Here is a 20,230-nt window from a genome sequence, read left to right on the forward strand (position 1 = left end):
TCAAAGTTGATCATTTTACACTGAAAACAGCCAAAGTTGATACCTTTTTGTCCGGTACTGTAATATTTGCCAGGAGGTCTGTGCGTCTGTCTGTGTGTCCCGATGTCTGCATGTCTGCACTTCTATTTACCCATCTATGTCAGTTTGTGGGCCCCAATGTCCATAATTCAGCTTTCAGCTTGAAAATCTCCCCGAAACACGTCCTCTGACAGTACAAATTGCTCAAAACGCGTCAAAGGGGCGCCAGACTGTAAAATGTAGGTTTCTGGTCAAAAGCTGACTTTTCAAACCAAAAAACGTTGCGTCTTTGTGTGTAACTTGTCTGCGTCCCTGTCTGGTTGTCTGTCTGTGTGTCCAGATGTCTGTTTGTCCAGAAACGTGACTTCTATTAAACACGGTGACATTCAGTACCGATTATTCTGTGGATTCCCAGATGTCAAAAAACATGTCGGTATCTTTTCTGCACAAAAAAAACACAGTTTATTCAAAAAATTTTGATATGAAGCAAGTACATAAGTATAGTTATAAGTCAAAATCAGAAATAGAAGAGAAAAGTTAATAGAGATATACCAGTACGGAACAGGGAAGGGGGGGTTTTTAAGGTGGGAGGAGGACGATTTTTGTCAAGGGATCAAAAAATATATAGAGAGAGAGAAAATGAAACATGGGGAAAGGCGGGGATGGAGGGAAAGGCAACGTTGGAGATGAGCGGTATTGAGATGGGAAGGGATGGGGGTATACGGTAGTTATAAGATAAAGGGGATTAAACTTCCGACTGTAGACTGCCAGATGGGGCGCGGTTGATGGGATTTCTGGAAAAAATGGGGGATCTCGTGAGAGAAAGATCACGAAATTGGTAATTCTGGAAAGCCGAAGTAATAAGGATTCTGAATCTGTCAAAAATTTTATGTTGAAGATAAAATCTATTCGGATTTTTAGAATCTCCTTATTTTCAGCTTTTAACTTTTGCAGAATTAAAAAAAACTCACTTGAATAACTCATTAGCATCGATTCGTGATATTTCACTGGATCTGGAGGAGAACGCACCGGAAGTGGCGAAATAGGCAGCGTTGTTGTAGCTGGAAGAGTAAAAATTATGAGGTTTGCAATTGGTGGGCCTAGAAATTTCAAAAGTGGAAAAACTTGACGGTGATATTTTCAAACTGCAGATTATGATTTTATAGTGAGTTAGAAAACTGTGAAGAATGAAGAATGCCTCTTGGCCTAGAAACCCAAACGTGGTCTAGAAATGTTTTTTGAACGCATGATTTTGAAATTTCTGGGGGCCAGTTCTCAAGTTCTCAAAAAGCCAAAATTCCTTTTTTCCACGAGAAGTACACGCTCAATTGGCTAATTTAGTAAGTTTTCGCTCGTTTTTTCATCGAATTATTTTTCCCTAATAAACTTCATTTTTGCTGAAGAGAAAGGCTAGAAATTCCCGTAAAAATCAGTCGAAAATTCAACATTTAAAAACTTCTCTTGTCCACGCGAAGTACACGGCTAGAAAACTCAATTCAGCTCGTTTTTGTTCGCTTTTTCATTCAATTCATATTTTTATTTCTCAAAATGTCCCAGAGCCGATTTTCATGAATATACAGTACTGGCCATAAAGAATGCGACACTTGTAGTTTTTAGTTGAAAATGGCCAACTTTATGAGTGTGACACGGTCTCCTTGATAGTCTCACAATATAGATTGCTTATGAAGTGTGTAGGTCACAAATATAGCTTCATTTTTGTAGTTGACAACTTTTTTGTACGGGTACTCCCTAGCAAGTTATCAATCGTCAAAGTAAACAGCTCAAAAATCTTTTTTTAGCACTGAAAAATGGCAACAATTGCAAGAAATTTCTTTGACGATTGATAACTTGCTAGGGAGTACCCGTACAAAAAAGTTGTCAACTGCAAAAATGAAGCTGTACTTGTGATCTGTATAATCCACTAACAATAAATATTGTGCGACTATCAGCGAGGCCGTGTCACACTCCCAAAGTTGACCGTTTTCAACTAAAAACTGCAAGTGTCGCATTCTTTATGGCCAGTACTATCAGCTCTTTAATTAAACATCCACGATCAAAAACCTTATTTTAAGATCCATATTTTTAAATGATCTGGATTTTATAAGTTCCAAATTCTCTATTTTCCCTTACCTGATGCTATGATCAATCTGAGCTGGCGACGGTACAGGCGGAAGTGGAGTTGACGTAATTCTATAAGATAACCCTCAACATCATTATTATTTGTTGTTGCTCATCGTCGATCTTTATCCCTTATCCAATTAGTGAATATCCCAATCCGTGATAATCTCACCCTCTCAAATACTAGGATTTCATTCACTGACTGGTTCGTCTTGTGATAGTGGAGAAATGTGTTTACATATACATAGTAAATATGTATGTGTTATGTAAGATCAAAGATTTTCAAGCAGGAGGCTATCAAAAATCTTCTAGCCTAAAAATAAACCAACCTCGGCGGTGTACCCTCAATCCCGAACGTGGTGCTCTTGCTCACATGGTCCCCATCAAAAGTGGTTGTGGTTCGTTGTTGCTTCTTAACGTATAACCTAAAACGGTTTAACTAAGAAACACTATTCTAAAGATAGGAAAGACATAAAAAGTGGGTCTACATACCTCCGCTTCTCATTCTTCCTTATCTTCTCCACAACTTGGGCGACACCTTCACTCAACGGCGTCTTTTTGGCGGCTAACAGTACACCGATGGCGATTGGGGTGAGACGGATAACGAGGAGGGTGATGAGCATGTAGAGTGGGATGAAGGAGGACTCGATTTGAGGGTCACACGTGTTCTGGAATAAATGGGTATGGTCATAACTGCAGTATACTTGAAGCCGCACTGTTCAGCAAAGATCACGTTTCGGAGTATTATCTGACTACAGTAGATGCTAGGATGAGATTCGAATCTACAGTAACTCCACAGTATGAACCTGACGTTTGCGGATATTGAAGGTTTAGGAGTTTTTTTTATTTTATTTCTGCCCCATATTAAAAAAATGTTACCGAAGATCTACCCAAAAACTCTATTTTTAAAAAGTACGGTAGCTGTTTACTCAAAAAGTCGGAATCTTCGAAATTTCTCCGTCTCATACCTACAGTAATCCAGCACCCTAACTGTAACCATCATTCAAACAAATCGTTTTCCAGACACCCCTGAGTCAAACTGAAATCCCACTATTTTTAACATTTTCACTTTGTTCACATTCATCAAAGTTTATCTTCTCAGGAACGGATAATAGCAACAACATGTTGATTCTTATTCTTTTCTGTTTCTTGTTCGTTCTTTTTTCTTTGCAGAACTAACATTTGTTACGTAACCACCCAATCCGTTCGATCACTAGCTCCGAACAACTTTATTCCTAATCCTATAATATTCTCTCTTATTGATAACTAATTAGTCGGCATGTAGATCAAAGAATTTCCATTTTCTTAAATAAACCATCAAACTAAACACTTTACATATGTGTTTTGATTTTTCCCTTCAAAACTTCCGTATTATTCCTCAAATTTCTCGGAAAAATCTTCTGGGTACATGTTGTAAACAAGACTATGAGTCGTCAGCTAAACCCTGTGTAAGGATTATAGGTTGAAATAGAGAATTAAATGGAAAATTTCAAATTTTTAATGGATATGGGTAGAAATGAAAAAAATGGAATGACATGAGTAACTAAAAAGCAGACTTGCAACGGGCCGGGCCGGGCCGGGCCGGAATGAAAATTTCTAGGGCCCGGCCCGCGGACCGGCCCGGCCCGGCCCGGCCCGGCCCGGCCCGGCCCGGTGGGCCCGGAAGTTCAGTACTGAAAAAAATTCAAATTTTTTTTTCGAAAATTTCCCGATTTTTTTTGAAAAATATTTCTTAAAAACAATTTTTTATAGGTTTCGAAGGGTTTTGAAAAATATACTTGAGGAAAAATATGAAAAATTTTCAGAAAATAAATTTTTGGACAAAAAATTGTAGTGAAAAAAGTTCAAAAATTCAAATCCGGGCCGACCGGGCCGGGCCGGGCCGGAGCTTTCTCGGCCCGGCCCGGAATTTTGCAAGTCTGCTAAAAAGTGACTGAAGCACGCCTAACAAGGGAAGTCTTTGGAGACGCTGTTTTCAAAAGATCTATAAATTTGGTTATAGGTACTTTCGGCAACGGGGAGTCCATTTCTGTAATCAGAACCTGCGAAATGTCTCTGCGAGCCGAGTTATGAGCTCTCAAACTTTTCATATGGTTAAGCTTTTTCACTTGGAATTCAAAATCGGCAAATAGTATACGCCAAATATTCTCATTTTTGCAACGTACGAGCACAAGGTCAACTGCTGGGGAACACAAATGGAACCGCGCGATAGCGTATATGCGGCCGATTTGCAATTCCATGTGAAAAAGCTTGACCATTTGAATAGTTTGAGAGCCCATAACTCGGCTCTCATTGACATTTAGCAGGTTTTGACTGTAGAAATGGACTCCCCGTAGCCGAAAGTAACTGTGACCAAATTTATAGGTCGTTTGAAAGTGGCGTCTCCAAAGACTTCCCTTGTCAGAAATAATGCTGGCTAAAATTTTGTGGGTACATTTAACTAACCTAGAGCTACACTTTTGTAATTGACCACTTTTCTGTGCTGTCCGTCTCTAGCGAGATGTGGTGCGGTAACGTACATCACTAAGTATAGTCATTTTAAAAAAGTGGCCAACTACAAAAGTGAAGACCTAAGTTAGTACTTTCGAGTTGAACTCATTTTGAAACGGTCTCGATCACATTTATTAGAGATCTTAAGAAACCGAAGATTGTGTACTTTAGATGAGAACAATAACCAAATATCTGGATTTTTTTGATATGACTTATGGAAAATATCAATTTTGATAAGACACCGTTAGCTGGGACAATTCACAGTTTCTGATGCCTGCGTTTGAGGCGCAGAAGTCTAGAAGAACGTGTTCTGAGTTTGAGTATACGGTACCTATGCTCATTTTCATGCTCCGAAAAATTTCAGAATTTAGCAGAACATCTCCAGTACAAAGTACTCTTAGTCTCACTATGCCAAAATTTGGGTTGAAATAGTTTTTGGCAATGTAATAAAAGTGAATGCCTTCATTTTTGTAGTTGACAACTTTTTTGTGTGATCTCTTATTAAGGAGATGCGGTTCCTCAAAACATGAGTTTAGGGACAGTTCTTTAAAAAAATTGGCCGACTACAAAGTGAGGCTCTTTGTTTCAATTATACGCCCTAAAATTTGACAATACGAAGCTATAAAGGACACCGTGACCCAGTTTGGGGTTTTTCTACTGAAAATCGCAAAAATCGGCTTTTTAAATATTAAGTTCTTCTAAACGTACTTTTTGACAACGTAAACTAACTAAGTGTACTAATTATGTACCATTAGCTAGTTTACAAAATTTTTTTAAGTGAAGCATAGTAATCCGGGACAAAAAATTGATTCAAAAGACCTTTAAAACAGCTCGTACCGATCTCTTGATAACAATTGTCTTCCAAATAAATAAAAATTTGTCAGTTACAGTAACCTAGCTCTCCAACGTAACCTATTCTGCTAACGTTTTCAGACTCTTGCAATGTGATAAATAAATTAATTTCTGCAAAAACTTATCTTGTCTGAAAATATTTCAGACTGATTTATTCTGACAAAACACCAGGATGTGCAAACACCCAACACCTCAAACACCTGTCTACCTCTATAAAGGTAATCCTGTGCTACGTCAGTGTACCCATCCATCTCACTCCGTCAACACCACTCAATTCTTAGAAACATACATATGTATACAATGTATACAATCTGAAAATGGAAGTGACCTCATCAACTCTTGAACAATTCAACTTTAGCTCTTCCCCACCCCTCTCTCCCACCCGTTAATCCCTTATCATTAGGGAGATCAGAAAGGAATGTCTTCCGTTTTAATCTGATATCACTTGTCTCCTCCCACCCGGAGCGATGGGGGCGGAGTCTGAGCAGCGCCCAGTATAAAACTCTCTAGGCAAGCTAAATCAAAGCAAAGTCTTCTCCTAATTCTTGTGCTCAGGACATCTCCCTATTCTGTCCAAATTCTGTGTCTAAAAATGTTCCATATTCACCAAGACGTCTACAACTTCTCCACCACTGAGATCATGGTCAAGAAGACGTTGGTGAGCCGTAAGCCGAGCAACGGAGAGAAGAAGATCATCGAGAGAAGTCTTCTCGACAGACGTCGTGGCCTCCGTCGCAGCTTCACCTCACTTCATTAAGGTTTCCCAACTTTCTTTTTCTCAAATGACTTAATTGATCTTTAATTGGAAATGTATATTTATTTTTGTGCTCTCTTTTATCTTTTAACGGGTTTCATCTTCTTCAATAAACATATTTATTTGGAAATTCCGTCTAAACATCACTGAAGTCTTAAAAGGGGAAATGTACAGTTAAGGGGAAGCCTTATATCGCGCTAATTAGGAAAGGGGTGTCACTAATTAGGGGAAGACACAGAATTTGTGCCACTTGATGCCACTAACATGCACTAATTTGTCTGTCAGAAAAAAGTCCGTTCCGCCGGAGTCTCAGATTGGCAAGCTAAGGATAAAAAGTCCTAGAGACCGTTCTGGTAAAATTTGAGGACCTCACTGTAACTAATCCGTCAGTCAGAAAAAGTCCTCGAGTTCCTTCCGTCGGAATTTCAGATAAGTTTTTTCAGATGGATCCCCTCTGCTAAAACTTTTCATGTGTCAGATTAAGGTCCTCTCGGTCGTACACGTGTCCGATATAAGAAAATATGTTTTGCAGCTATTAAGGTGTTTCATGTTGGCCAAATTCTGCGCTTGAACTGACAAAGAAAAAAGATTCTTATATGATAGGATAGCTTAAGTCGTGAGGATTCTGAATCTGGTTTCAAAATTTACCTAGGACTTGTATGAACCGAAATACACCACTTTCAGCCTGCTCCTTTTTTTCCTGGGTCAATTTCAGGAGGACAACTTCAAACCTATGTATCTCGGTTCATACTTGCATTATTCGAAAATTTGACTGCATTTTTAGAATCCTCATAATTTTAGCTTTTTTGAAATATAAAAATAATTCAAAAACGCCTGTGGACTTTTATCCATTTTTGAATCGTACCCTTTAACAAAAACCGTTTACATCCGTTATTCTAAAAGTTAGGGAAATTTTGAAGCCAGATTCAGAATCCTCATTTTTTCGGTTATATAATTACATATTTAAGGCAATGTAAGCTATAACCGATCTCACCAAAAAATCTGCATTCATATTTTTTTCAGACGTTTTTTGCAGAGCATTAGAGATGTTTGACAACACACTATGATCATTCTTCAACGGGTACTGTAGATTACCCCAGCTAACTGTATCATGTAAAAACGGCGATTCCATGAAACCAGCTCTTTTGGAAACATCTATAAATGTTGACTCCAATCAACTCTGTCTCATCGAAACTGATTATTGATAATTATCCAAAAACTTAGTGATCGTTCACATCCAAAGTACACACACTCTTCTTCTCAAGTTTCTCATTGGCCCTCTGATTTTCTGATCTCTCCGGCTCATCTTCCCCCATTTCCATGAACCCTATTTTAAGAATCTGACAAAAAATCTAGACATCTACCCTTTTTACTCAACAAATTTAGTTCCGTTATATGTCTTCGTTTGAAAAATTTTGAACACATAATTTTTCGATTCGGTGACGTTTGACCCATCACTACTAATCCGCTTCTCTTACTATCCCAATTATTCATCTAATCTCTTTTTTGCAGAGAGAAATAATTTGCACGTTTTGTTCTTTTTTCTGCTCATCCAATTTGTAAAAGGAACCAAAGACTTCACCCACCCAACTCGACCAAAATAGAGAGAGAGAGACTTACATTCGGATTAAGTTTTCTTCTATTCGCCGCGTACAAATTCAAATCGAATGTGCACCCGAGACCCATTTCCATTTGTTGAATGCCACCCACGTTGTGAGGTATCGCGTGGTTTAGCAGTTTTTCGGTTGCATTCGGAAGCATCGAGGAGTAGGGCATTAGGACGAACGTGAAGATGTGGATGGGCACGACGGCGTAGATTAGGCCGGTGGCGATGATTATCTGGAATTGGAGAGGGAAATTAAAATATGATAATTGGGGGATACGAAGAATTGCAGATTCCAAGTACTACATTTAACCAAAACCCAATTTCTAGAAATTTCCACACCACAAACTATCATCATTTTCGAATTCAGCTTGTGTCTAAAAATACATTTTTATAAATTTTATTGAAAATTACACGAGCTTATTAACGAATTATCAGTTGATCCAGTTCGAAGTTCAGTATTTCCGGTCAAAACCGGAAATACTAAAGAAACATTAAGTTTTGTAATTAAACGCATGTTTGCATGTGCGTAATTCGCCTAAAACACTCAATCTTATGAGCTGAAAAATATACCATAATGTAGATCTAGTTCTATGTTTCTGATATATTACGGGACGGACTAATGTGCTGAAAACCCCAAAAATGATCACTAAGGCCACCTCGCGGCACACTAACAAACTGCCATCTGTCTCGTAGTAGATCAGGGACATAGGTCTCGCCGAGATCATCATTTTGGTATATTTTTCAAGTTTCAAATGTGCATTTAACTACAAAACTTAATGTTTCATTGGTATTTCCGGTTTTGACCGGAACTGAACTTCGAAGAATTAGATCAACTGCTAATTCGTTAACAAGCTCGTGGAATTTTCTATAAAACTTGTGAAAATGTATTTTTAGACACACTCTAAATTCAAAAATAATGATTTTTAAGTGGAAATTTGTTAAAACTTCTTAAACAGGTGTTTGATCTGAAAACAAGTTCTGAAAGGGATTGTTGTGTTTTTTTTTCGTAGATACAATAAAATGAGCTTAAAAACAATGACAGTGGAATAATTTAATCACTCAATAAAGTCAAATTTCGAAAAACAAAATTTTTAACTTAAAAACTCAGTTTTTGGTTTAGTTTTTGAGAAATTACGTGCATTTTGACAAAAGATACAGCAAAACGTTGCTCAGAATACCGAATGGGTTCATGGCTGCAGGATTTTGTATAGTCAAACCGTTGTTTTACTGGATAACGATATCCAGGATTAATGAAATGACACAAAAAAATCAATTTAAAAACAAAACTGACACCATTTTCAAAATCTGCATGTTTGAAAAAGCTAGTATACAAATTTTTAGGGAACGTCAAGATTATATAGTTTCAAACTGTTTACAGTTTTATTATAAGATTTATTATAAGATCAGGAACCGATACTGCGAACCCAGGGCTATTGAAATTTTAGTTGTTCATACTGAGTCTACATCCAGACATACTTAACATATTCTCCTGTTTTTCAGCTTCAAAATTCACTTATTATCATTAAAATCGGTCCAATTTCAGCAAAGTTATAACCTTCACAATTTTTGTTCAATTGGAAAAACGCGTCACCGACACCCCATCCAAATAACTCACCCAGAACACAACTTTGGCCTTCCCTCCGGAAATATCAAAGCAAAAGTAGAGGAATCCGGCGAGGAAGACGAAGAAAAAGACACCGAGTTCCGATAATAGATATCCACGAAGAAACCATTTGTACTGTAATTAAAGTTCATTAATTTTAATATCCTCTTCTTTTTTTATCTTTTCAGGATGCGTGGGTTCAATGAATCAAAGTGTCAAACACCAGGGGACTTCTATTTCCGTTCAGTTAATCCTCCATGTTTTTTTGTTTTTTGTATTTGTGGGTTAGTAGAAAAACAAAAGTTGAAATATATATACATGATGAAGATCAAAAATGATTCTATACAAATTGTAAAGGGTATGTGTCAAAAACTGAGACACACCGGAAACCAAAAATCTAGGATCAGGAGGAGAATTTCAGAATAGGGGGGAGGGGATCTTACTGTATAAGGGATGTCTTTGGAGACGCTGTTTTCAGACGATCTATAAATTTGGTTGTAGGTACTTTCGGCTACGGGGAGTCCATTTCTGACATCTGAACATGCTAAATGTCTCTGCGAGCCGAGTTATGAGCTCTCAAACTTTTCATATGGTAAACCTCTGTCACATGGAATTCCAAATTGGCAAATAGTAGAACACAGTTAAACCGCTGGGTGGCGTTGATTTGGAGTTCCATGTGCAAAAGCTAGGCCAGATTAAAAATGTGAGAGCTCATAACTCGGATAGCAGAGGCATTTAGCAGGTTCTGATGATAGAAATGGACTCCCCGTTGCCGAAAGTACCTATAACCAAATTTCTGGATCATTGGAAAGTGGCGTCTCCAAAGACTTCCTTTGTGAGATAATTTGATTTGAGCCGCGACGCCTACCGTAACCTTTGACCTACCGTTCTCTCACTTGCCAACACTTCATGCTCCTTCTCCGATAGCTGGTAAACTCCGAGGAATGGGCGTTCGGCGATTTTGGAGATTTGGATGGTTTTGTCGAGGAAGTCAACGATGTGATCGTAGACTTGTTTGTCCTTCCACACGTAGCAGAGGAGGATGAGACTGGAGATCTGAAAAGAATAGAGAGGATAGGTTTATGCTTGTGTAATTTCTGTAACGAATTTTGTGATAGTTTCCTTTTTTGGTAATGAGATTAAAGCTGAAGTCGTGTGAATTCAGAATCCGGCTACAAATTTTGTCTGTCGTTAGTTAAACCGGACAGATATATGTAACTTTGAAAAATGAAAGTCGTCTAACTCGGGTCATTTTGATGCTAGACAAACTTTGAAGACAGATTCAGAACCCTCAGAATTCTAGTCACATAAAATGTTTCTCTTTTTTCTGATTAACCATTTTGTTAATTGGTACCTGTTGCAACAAACCCTAATGATTCGGTTAACATCTATCTCACTATAAACCTAGAGTTTACTGTAAAAAATAACAACATGAAGTTCGCAAGAGACCTTTACCGATCGGAACAGAGCCAAAATGGTTACGGGTTAGACTTATTCACGAGAACCAAGCTCACTACAGTAGGAACAAGCTTTGTTAGGGAGATATCTCACACCGCACCGCAACCGTAACGCGCCGGTCAACTTGAAGTTCAGACTATCCTACCTACTATAATTAACAGTTTCAGTAAGACCTACGCAAACCGCCACGCATTTCTCAAAACTCTAGTACAAATCCGAGATTTTAGGTACTGTACCTTGTGTAAAGCTTCAATGGGCAGAACATTGTTTTCAGAATGGTCGAAACTACCTATGAGTCAATTTTCAGCAAATTCTCAAACATTTTCTAAAACTAGTTCTTGTTAGTTAGATGACTTGGCTGGAACTAAATTTCCCGAAAAACTTCCAAATACAGTAACCTCCACAATCCTTCCCACAGTAAGACACCCCGGTCCCTCATCTTTATAAACCTTACAGAAAGCGACGCAGGCACCCCAGCCATTGTCATCACCATCAATTTTTTGACGTTGTTCCAGACTTGTTTATATTTCATCTTAATATTTTCTTCTCATTAATCCCCAAGTTTGCTTCCAAGAACTTTAATCGGTCATCGGTATCACCACCACCCTGACGCAATTCACCCTTTTCTTACTGGATGTTTTCTTTCAAATTGATGCTAGACAGGACGTCTCAAAAATTATTTAGAAAAAAAACAAACAGCTTTTGTCAAAATGCTATAATAGATGACACATCCTCTCTTGTCAAATACGTTTGACCTATGTAATAAATTATATTATTTCGAAAAAAAATTCATCATAGTTTTTGTTCTCAGATTTTTTGAGGGGGTTCTTCAGAGGCAACACTTGAATATATGTACATATTATTGGATCAACATTATCACTGTGGTGGAGATAATCCGATAATAAGGGGCAGATTTTGGAGGATTTGTCAAATTTTTTCGAAAACTGAAAATTGAAGAAAAAAAAAGAGTCTAGTAGGAGATGAATGGGAAAGTGATGTGTGTGTGTAGTAAAAATGAATGGAATTGGAAAAAAATGAGTAATGAGCAAAGTAATAGGAGGTACTGATCAAGGATTTTGAGGTTGAAAAATGAAATCATTATTTTGGAAAGACAGAGGACAGGTCGGAAGGCTCATCTTTGAGTGGAAAAGTGGCAGAGAGTCTGTCTGTGTGGCTGTTCATCCTAGGAAGTCAAAACTATGTTTTAGGGGATTAGAGCGTCATTATAGATGTTTTGAATCCGGGTTACGGTAGATTTTACGTTTAAAGCTATCACTTTCTGTACGGATTTCAAGGTATCCAGATATCCGGGTTACAGTATGCTCTGAGACCCGACCCATTCTGGCGGATAGTCTGTCTGTCTGTCACCGATTCCCAGGTGTGTCCAGATGTCCGAGGACCACTGTAGGTATGTACATCAACACGGACGCTGTAAAGCCGCCGCCTGAGTTGTGTGATACAAATTGTATGTCTGGAATTCCGGGTGTCCGCATGCCCGGAGTCTCCGATAGTCTTGGCTATCTTTTTTCAGCGTTTGTATACAATCTGTTTCGATTTCCAAATGTCGGGATGTTCAGGTGTCCAGGTTACTGTAGATTTCAAATCTCGAGGTGTTCCTCGTTTTCTGTCTGTCCGGATTTCCAGCTATCCCGATGTCACCGTATGTAGCAAAATATGTTTCTGAGTGAATAAACCACAAAAATGACTTGAAAAGTTTCAATTTAGTCAAAATTTTCCAAATCCTCGAAACTCTGCTTGTGAGTTTTTATTATGTCTGTCACAATGTCTGTGTGTCCAGATGCCCAAATTGTCTAATGCTTAAATGTTCCCGACACATGCATGTCCTTACATTAGTTTGTCTGATGGTAATGTTTCTGTTGATCAGAAAATTGATATGTCTATCTGAGTGTCTGTATGTGTAGATGTCCGGATTATCCAAGTAAGCAAATTCCTGCCTAATTGTCTAAATTCCGTCTTAATTCCTGTCAAATTGCTGTCCAGATGTCTGTCTGTCCAGTTATCAGGTTTATCTAATCTATACGTTTTCTAATGTAGGTCTGTCATAATGTCCCTTACTATTAATTCCTTCCATTTTCTATAAAAAAAGGTTCCGTGTCTTAAAACTACTCTCTACTTTTCCCCTTGAAGTTTTTGTCTGAAATTCAGATCCACTTCACTAACTCCGTCGACTCTCTGTCTGTCTAATATCAATGATCATCTTATCCCAGCCTGCAGACATATACAGTGTTCTTGAATGAGACTTGTTTTCTATTATACTTTTGAATAGTCTATGTAGAATATCACATGCTATCTCTGTTCTGATTACAATTAATTAGCTGGAACAAACGGCAGTGTAGACAGGAGGTGTCCAATTTCCGTTCTTCTCTCTATTATGCTCCGGAGATCTCAAAAAGTCTACAATAACAAATGAGCAATCAAGTCAGTTATAATCGCTACGTGCAAAAATGTCAAAGAAATGCTCATCTGAAATCAGGAATTAGAAAATTTTGGTGGTGTTGGTCAAGCGGAATGTGCTCGAGAAAATTTCAGACAAACTGAAAGTCACTGGACTAAAACTGGAAAACAACACTGATTTTTTGAAATCTTAGCCTTATCCTTATGGTTGACTAAACTAGAGACCAGGTATTAGCACAGGAAGGAAGAAATAAGTTGGGGGAACTGTACTTTGGAAATTAGTGGCCTAGCTCGGATTTCTAGGCCATGGTTGCGATGCGTGCTGCGTCGCGGTTCAGGTAAATGCAAAATAACTGATTGAACTTAAATAACCTCAAAAAGCTGAAAAATCGCAAAAGGGTTTTCTTCAATTGTTACCATTTTTTTGGCTCAAACCTTGAAAATGTGCAATTTTTCCGCATTTTGAGCTCAATTGTTGAATTCAGCTTTTCGAAACGGTTCTAATAAGTTCAATCATGGCCAACTTCATTTGATTTCTTCCAAAATCTCATTCTAGACCTAGAAATACCATTTTTGGGTTTCTAGGACACCAAAATTCGGTCATGTTAATTTTTCGGAAGAAAATTTGAATACTGATAGGATTTTTTTGTATTCTGCAATTATCCAACTTTAAAGACGCATGGATAAGAAAACAGGACCCTTAGAACGGTCGCGTCAATTAGAATTCGATTTCTATACACAAAATTGATGATGACCGAGTTGTGATGACCTAGACGCCCAAAACCTGGTTTTCTAGGTCAAGAGTTAGGTTTTTTTTACTCCTGGCCATGATTATACTCTTTTGAATCTTCTTTGCAAGCAAATCTGCCAGAAAATTCTTTTTCTATTTATTTCTATGTATTTTATGCAAAAAATGACCTTTTTGGTATTACATAGATGTCGACTCGAAACTTCGAAAACAGTCTGTTTTTCTCTCTAATTTTTGGCCCTGCGACCAATTTTTTTTTAAATTCATACATCAACTTCCCACATGTTGCCTAGTCTTATCATTCATCTGTTTTTCTTTCTCGTGGTCACCCTGATGTACCGGTCTACTAACCTTATTAGTAATTCAACAAGAGATGTTTTGAATGAAACCGTCAAAGCGTACTTAACAGGCTTCTGGTTTGATTTTTCGATTAAAAAATCAGAAGAAAACTAGACACTATTCGTATGATCGGCTAGGTCCCTAGTCCAGTTTTAAGAGTCTATTGCCCGAAATTTGGTCTTAGAATTGCTATGACATACATATAATTTTGAACTTCAAGGAAAACAAAGAAAAAGTCGAAATTTTCAAAAACCAAATTTCAAAAGTTCCTTCCCACCGATTACCTCAATTATCCGAACGATTAGTTTCAACTTTTTCCCATATGAATTTTTTGTCAAAGTTGAAAAAACACACTGTGTTATCAAATTATAGAGTCTATGCTTGCAGCTGAAAGAATTTCCATGAGATTCTATTTTTCCAGTCAGCTCAACACCTAATCGAATGAGGGTCAGCGTTGAAATTAGTGGCAGACAAGGGAAGGAGAAGAAATTGAGTTTTTGAGAGAATGAACAATAATGTCAGGTGTGTCATTCTGATAGAGAAAGAGAGCAGAAAGCACATGCTGGAGAGGTACTGTAGTTGAGATTTTCTACAGAGCACAGTTTCCACACTAACGGTTGTACCTGTGCTTATTGCCCAAGGTCTTCCTGAGATCGCCAACTGTGGTACAGTACAGCGGAATGCGGTTTTCGAAATGAAGAAAGGCGGAAAGCGGAAAGCGGAAGGAATAATTCCGCTAAACCCTGACCAACAATGACACAGTGATTTGGTTTGTAGAATTTCAGCAATGCGCTCAAAATCCCTATTTTCAGCATAAAATACCTTTTTTTTAAACTAAAAATTAAAGAAAATGGGTATTTTCAGATAATCGACGATACGGAGGCTAAATTTGCATGTAACAAGGAGAGCAAAGGAGGGGGTATGAAATCGACTGAAGATTTGGTGGGAATTAGCTAAAAGTTGCTGAAAGTCTAACTGAAAACGTTCTGGAGCATCATCAAGACGTCGGGATGATTCTGAAGCCTTCTATAAACTTCTGGACCTTTTTCAGACGGTCAAACGCTTCATAAAGATACCGCAGGGTCTTTACGCCTTCGGAATAGTCAAAACGCTGAAAGTCTGCTTCAGAACCTGCCGAACGTCTCAGACGTGCCTCTGGACGGGATATTGGCGTTCTAACGTTCGAAAACTGTCCAGAATCCGTCGGCTTTCTAAAACCGTGCTCACCGTTTTTTGGAGGATCCAGAAGCTTCCGTATGCTTCCGTGACTACCCAGGCTTTCTTCAGAGGTTAAAAATCCGTAAAAAAGCGACTATGGCTCAGAACGGCTCTAAGCTAAAACAATTGTTGCCTGTGCTATCTTATCAAATTCTACAAAACTTGATATCCTAGATATCCCAAACTTTGCTCTTCTCTCCTATTTTCCCACATTTTTCAGATTTTTTTTTCCCATCTCATAATCCCTTCAAATCTTGCTGATTAATTAGCATGACTCCCCTCCTCCCCTTTTCTTCTGACCCTCCGCCTCATGTGCTCGCTTGAAAGGGGCGTGGTCACTTCGAGAGCACATATAAAAGCTCCCTAGGGCTCCACCTTTACTCATTCACTCAGTTTGTGAAGTTTTCAACTTATTTCTAAGACATGTTCCACATCAACCAAGACATTCTCAACAACGTCGACCTTCACAAATCGCAAGCCGTCCAGGCGGCTATCAAGCGGTCCATTGAGGAGAAGCGTCGCGGATTCCGGCGGTGCTATTCGGCTTTTTATTGAGTCGCCTCTGATTCTGTTCTTTCTGTACAAATACTGATCATCTACATATACAAATGCTGGCTCTATCGAATATCGTTACAATGGGTAGCTGCTCTTATGATCTACATATATATTTTTCTTCTACAAAATCTATCAATCATGTTATTTTTGTTTCTGTTGTCTCTGAAATTTCCCTTGTTTTTTTTTCACCATGTTCAGTAAGAATGTTCTTTGTATATATTTAAAAGAAAAGGTATTATTTTCTGCTAATAAAAAAGTTATTGAATGAAAAAACCTTGTGTCGAATGTTGTCGATTTTCAGATTTCCAAAAATCTCAAGGGGTAAGGGGTACTGTAGAAGATTGGGCAAGAGCTTAGGCTTAAGTTGAACTGTAGGTCTAGCTATCAGGATTCAGCTAAGGGGTTACTGTAGAAAATGAGAGAGCTACTTAACTAGGATTGTCTGGATTGCTAACATCAATCCTGAAAATATGGACATCCGGAGAAACGGGGAATTTTCAGGTCTTGAGGGGCTAAAGGAAAGATAAGGAGTACTGGGAGGTCGAGAACATAGGCTTATGGGTTACTGTATCAACAGGGCATCCGGACAAACAGACACACGTCGGGAACCTAAATCCGTGAAATCTGTGATTTAGACTAGTGTTTTGCCGGGATTTCAACGGTTCTTAATGAAATTTTTTCGAAATTTACTACGGTACCGGATCACGGTATCTAACTCGGTTTTAAACTTAAGCAGTTCTATCTTTAGCCATCCAGGTACCTGACCATCCAGGTGCACACAATTCCAAATAAAAATTCGGCTCCAGTGTTCTCGAACATTTAATCAACTACTCAAACTACACTTTTCGGATTCTCACGTACGCTGGGAAAAATGAAAATGTGGTTGAGTCGACCAAAGTTACTACGGTAGCCAAGCTCTTGCGGTAGGAGAGGAAACTCAGAATTACAGAATGAGGCAGGTACAGTAATCTAGACTGTAAGTACAGTATATCTATCATTTAGTCTTAATTACCCTGTAAATCTATTCAGTACAACAGTAGGTTCTACAGTAGTCAGTACTCATATACAGTAAACCTACCTAAGGTAATGGTGGTCAAAACTTTGACCTCGATTTTCTCAATTACCAGACCTCGAGGTCAAAAACTGAATACATATTTGGAATCAGCGTGATTTCAGCTTTCCAATGATATAGATCACTAGGTGACCATTTTAGCTGTAATTACAGTAGTCAGCTACAGTCAGACCATAAAACTGAGCACCAGTTGCTATGTACAGTATATTAGTAGTATCTGCTTTCAAGTTTATACTCAAAACTACAGTATACCTTCTCTAGGGGTACTGTACCTCTCCTTCCTCCACAAAAAGTCCAAAACATCTCAGACTTTGATTCATTCACATCCACCTCCCCATAACCTAATCACTTATTTATTCCGATTTCCATTCTCTTCCTAATCTTATTGCACCGAGGCCAGAATTTCTTTTTCAGCACATTTTTTTCCTACTCGAAAATAAATAAAATCTACTTCCGTTTGATCTCACAACTATTTATTTCTGACTAACTTTTGTTCTAGAATGGAACATTTCTGAGTATATGACAAATGACTAAACTAATCTGATTTCTTCCCGGAACTTTTTATAATTCTAATCTGGGTAAATGAGTCAAACGCGCTCCACTGGAACAATTTAAACCTTCTGCAAAAAGGTAACAAGCAGTATTCAAGTGAACATAATCCATTTTCTAGAAAAAAACTTTCTTTTCGTTTCACTTCACCTCTTTTTTATCACAAGACAAGCGTGACCGGTGGGGATTCATCTTTGGTATTTTCTATGAATAAGGGACTTACCGCCACAACCAATGCCAGAGCCATTATCATGAACATTCCAATCGACTCCCTCCAGGTCTGGGGTCCTTTGAACGTGACTTTCGGGTTGTTTGTGGAAACTGTACGGATTGGAGGTGCTGGGGGCAGTTGGGGAGGCGTTTTCGGCTCGGAGTCAAAGTCAAAGTCCATTTTTTGAAATCTGGAATTAAAAAATAAAATATATGGTTTAGATAGTGAGGAAGGAAACGTTGAAACAGGAGTAATCGGAGTTTTCGGTAAATTGGATAAACAGACAACCGAACAAACAGACAGACAAAAAAAACATTGACAAAGTATCGCTGCATTCGTTTGAAGCAATTTTCAGCAAAACTCTTTTTTAAGCAAAATATACGGAAATTATAGAATTTACGAAAATTCACGCAATTTAGCGGGATTTAGAAATTTCTCAGTAAAATTTGGCGGAATTTTAGCAAATATAACATGTTTTCAAGTTTTGATTTTTTTGTTTTAATTTTCAGACTCAGTCACTCAAATTTCATGCAAAATACAAATTTTGTAACAAAAAGTGTGCCAAGCTTTAAAAAAACTAGGAAAATTTGAAACTCCTAATAATAAAAAGTTTAAATATACAGATTTTGAAAGTCTGAAAAATTTGAGGTGAGTTGGCGGCATTGTAACAAAAATGCCGACATATAGACATACCAGAAACCTGGACATCGGGAAAAACAATAATCCGGACAGACAAATACTCAGAAAATCTTGAAAAAAAATTGGACATCTGATATATCCGAACAGACAGATAATTCACATCAACTTTGTTAAAAGTCACTTTTTCAACCTGTAGAGAGATTGGCCTAGAAAACACAAAAGGAATTTCAAAAACTAGGCTACCGAAGGTTTTTCAAATTCTTTAATCCTATTACACAGGTATGGATTTGTATACAAGAAAAATTGGAACAGGTGGCCTGGGCGCTTAGATTTGGAATGTTAGGCCACGGATAAGATTTTTTTTTAATAGTGCTAACGCTACCCCTAAAACAACCAGTGAAAAATTGGTAAAGGTCGAAAGAGGTTGGTCTAGAAAAAAAAGAAAAAACTGGGAAGTTAGGCCACGGATCAGTTTTTCCCAAAAAACACTAAGCCAAGCGTTCTAGCGTTATAACTGTTATGCGTAGTACGTTGAGATCTGCCAACGACGTTTTCATAAAAAAAGTGGAAATGTTCTCTTCCGGACAGACCGGATTTAGTATATACTAATAAGATAATATGTAGGAATAAAGAAGACGGTGGGGGAGTACTAAAAGAGGAGAAGCATCCCTCAACTGACTGTCCGATAGCTAGACCACCTGCAGAGGGAAAATACAGTCCGACGACTTATCGGGATGGACATTTTATTGCCCCCCGGTATGGGTATGTGTGTTCGGAAATGATGCGTTTCTTCTTTTCTACATGAATGTTTGTATTTCCAAAACACAGTGAGTCAAGTCGACAACACTTAACTTAGGAGAGGGGGGACCTCCTTAGGTAAGGTCATTTCTCTTTGAACCGGTAGGAAGGGGGGTAATTAGTGGAATGGGAGAAAAAGGGGGGAACGTTGAGGAGGAATAAAAACAATTATTTAGATACACAGACAAAACGCGTCTAAACGTGCGCCAGGACACTTTGAAACCGAAAAACAGATGTTTTAGACGCGTTAAAGGAGCACCAGATCCGCGAAAAAGGTATTTCGTGACTTTGAAGGCGTCAAAGGCACGCCTGTTTCGCGGAAAGAAGGTTTCAAACTCTTGAAAGACACCCGTGAAAACAGCAAATTCGGACATTTAAAACGCGTCAAAGGCACGCCAGAGAGCATAAAAATGTGATTAGAGAGTATGGTGCATCTCTGACGAGCTAAAAACCTAAAGATTCTGAGTTTTTCCAAAATTTTTGACACATGTAAAATTAACCGAGATACACCACGGGAGTATCTATAAAGCATTGTAACTCGGTTCATTTTGATCATACAAATTATTTGAAAATGGATTCAGAACCGTCATTAATTTATCTTTTTAGTCATATGAGATTCTGATTGAAATTTGAAAGCATGTGGGGACTATCAAATCATAACTTGTACGAAAATTTGGGAAAAATGGTATTTGAGGATTAGCAAAAATAGAAAAAATAATATATTAGCTACCATGGAGAGACGTATGGAGAGGATGAAAACAATTATTTAGATACATAGAGTTGAGAT

The 20,230-nt window shown here is 38.1% G+C and overlaps 1 protein-coding gene across 1 annotated transcript; it reads right to left on the reverse strand.

Moving 5' to 3' along the window:
- Window positions 1-2,144: 2,144 nt before the first annotated feature.
- On the reverse strand, window positions 2,145-18,186 carry GCK72_003923 (uncharacterized protein; the record flags this gene model as incomplete). The annotated part of the gene is made up of 7 exons (XM_053724336.1): window positions 2,145-2,208; window positions 2,466-2,561; window positions 2,629-2,804; window positions 7,853-8,071; window positions 9,454-9,576; window positions 10,327-10,497; window positions 18,019-18,186. 7 exons carry the CDS (start codon window positions 18,184-18,186, stop codon window positions 2,145-2,147), a joined length of 1,017 nt encoding a protein of 338 aa, XP_053588530.1.
- Between the last annotated feature and the right edge of the window lie 2,044 nt (window positions 18,187-20,230).

Source organism: Caenorhabditis remanei, chromosome II, assembly GCF_010183535.1.
Source record: "Caenorhabditis remanei strain PX506 chromosome II, whole genome shotgun sequence".
Lineage (NCBI taxonomy): Eukaryota > Metazoa > Nematoda > Chromadorea > Rhabditida > Rhabditidae > Caenorhabditis > Caenorhabditis remanei.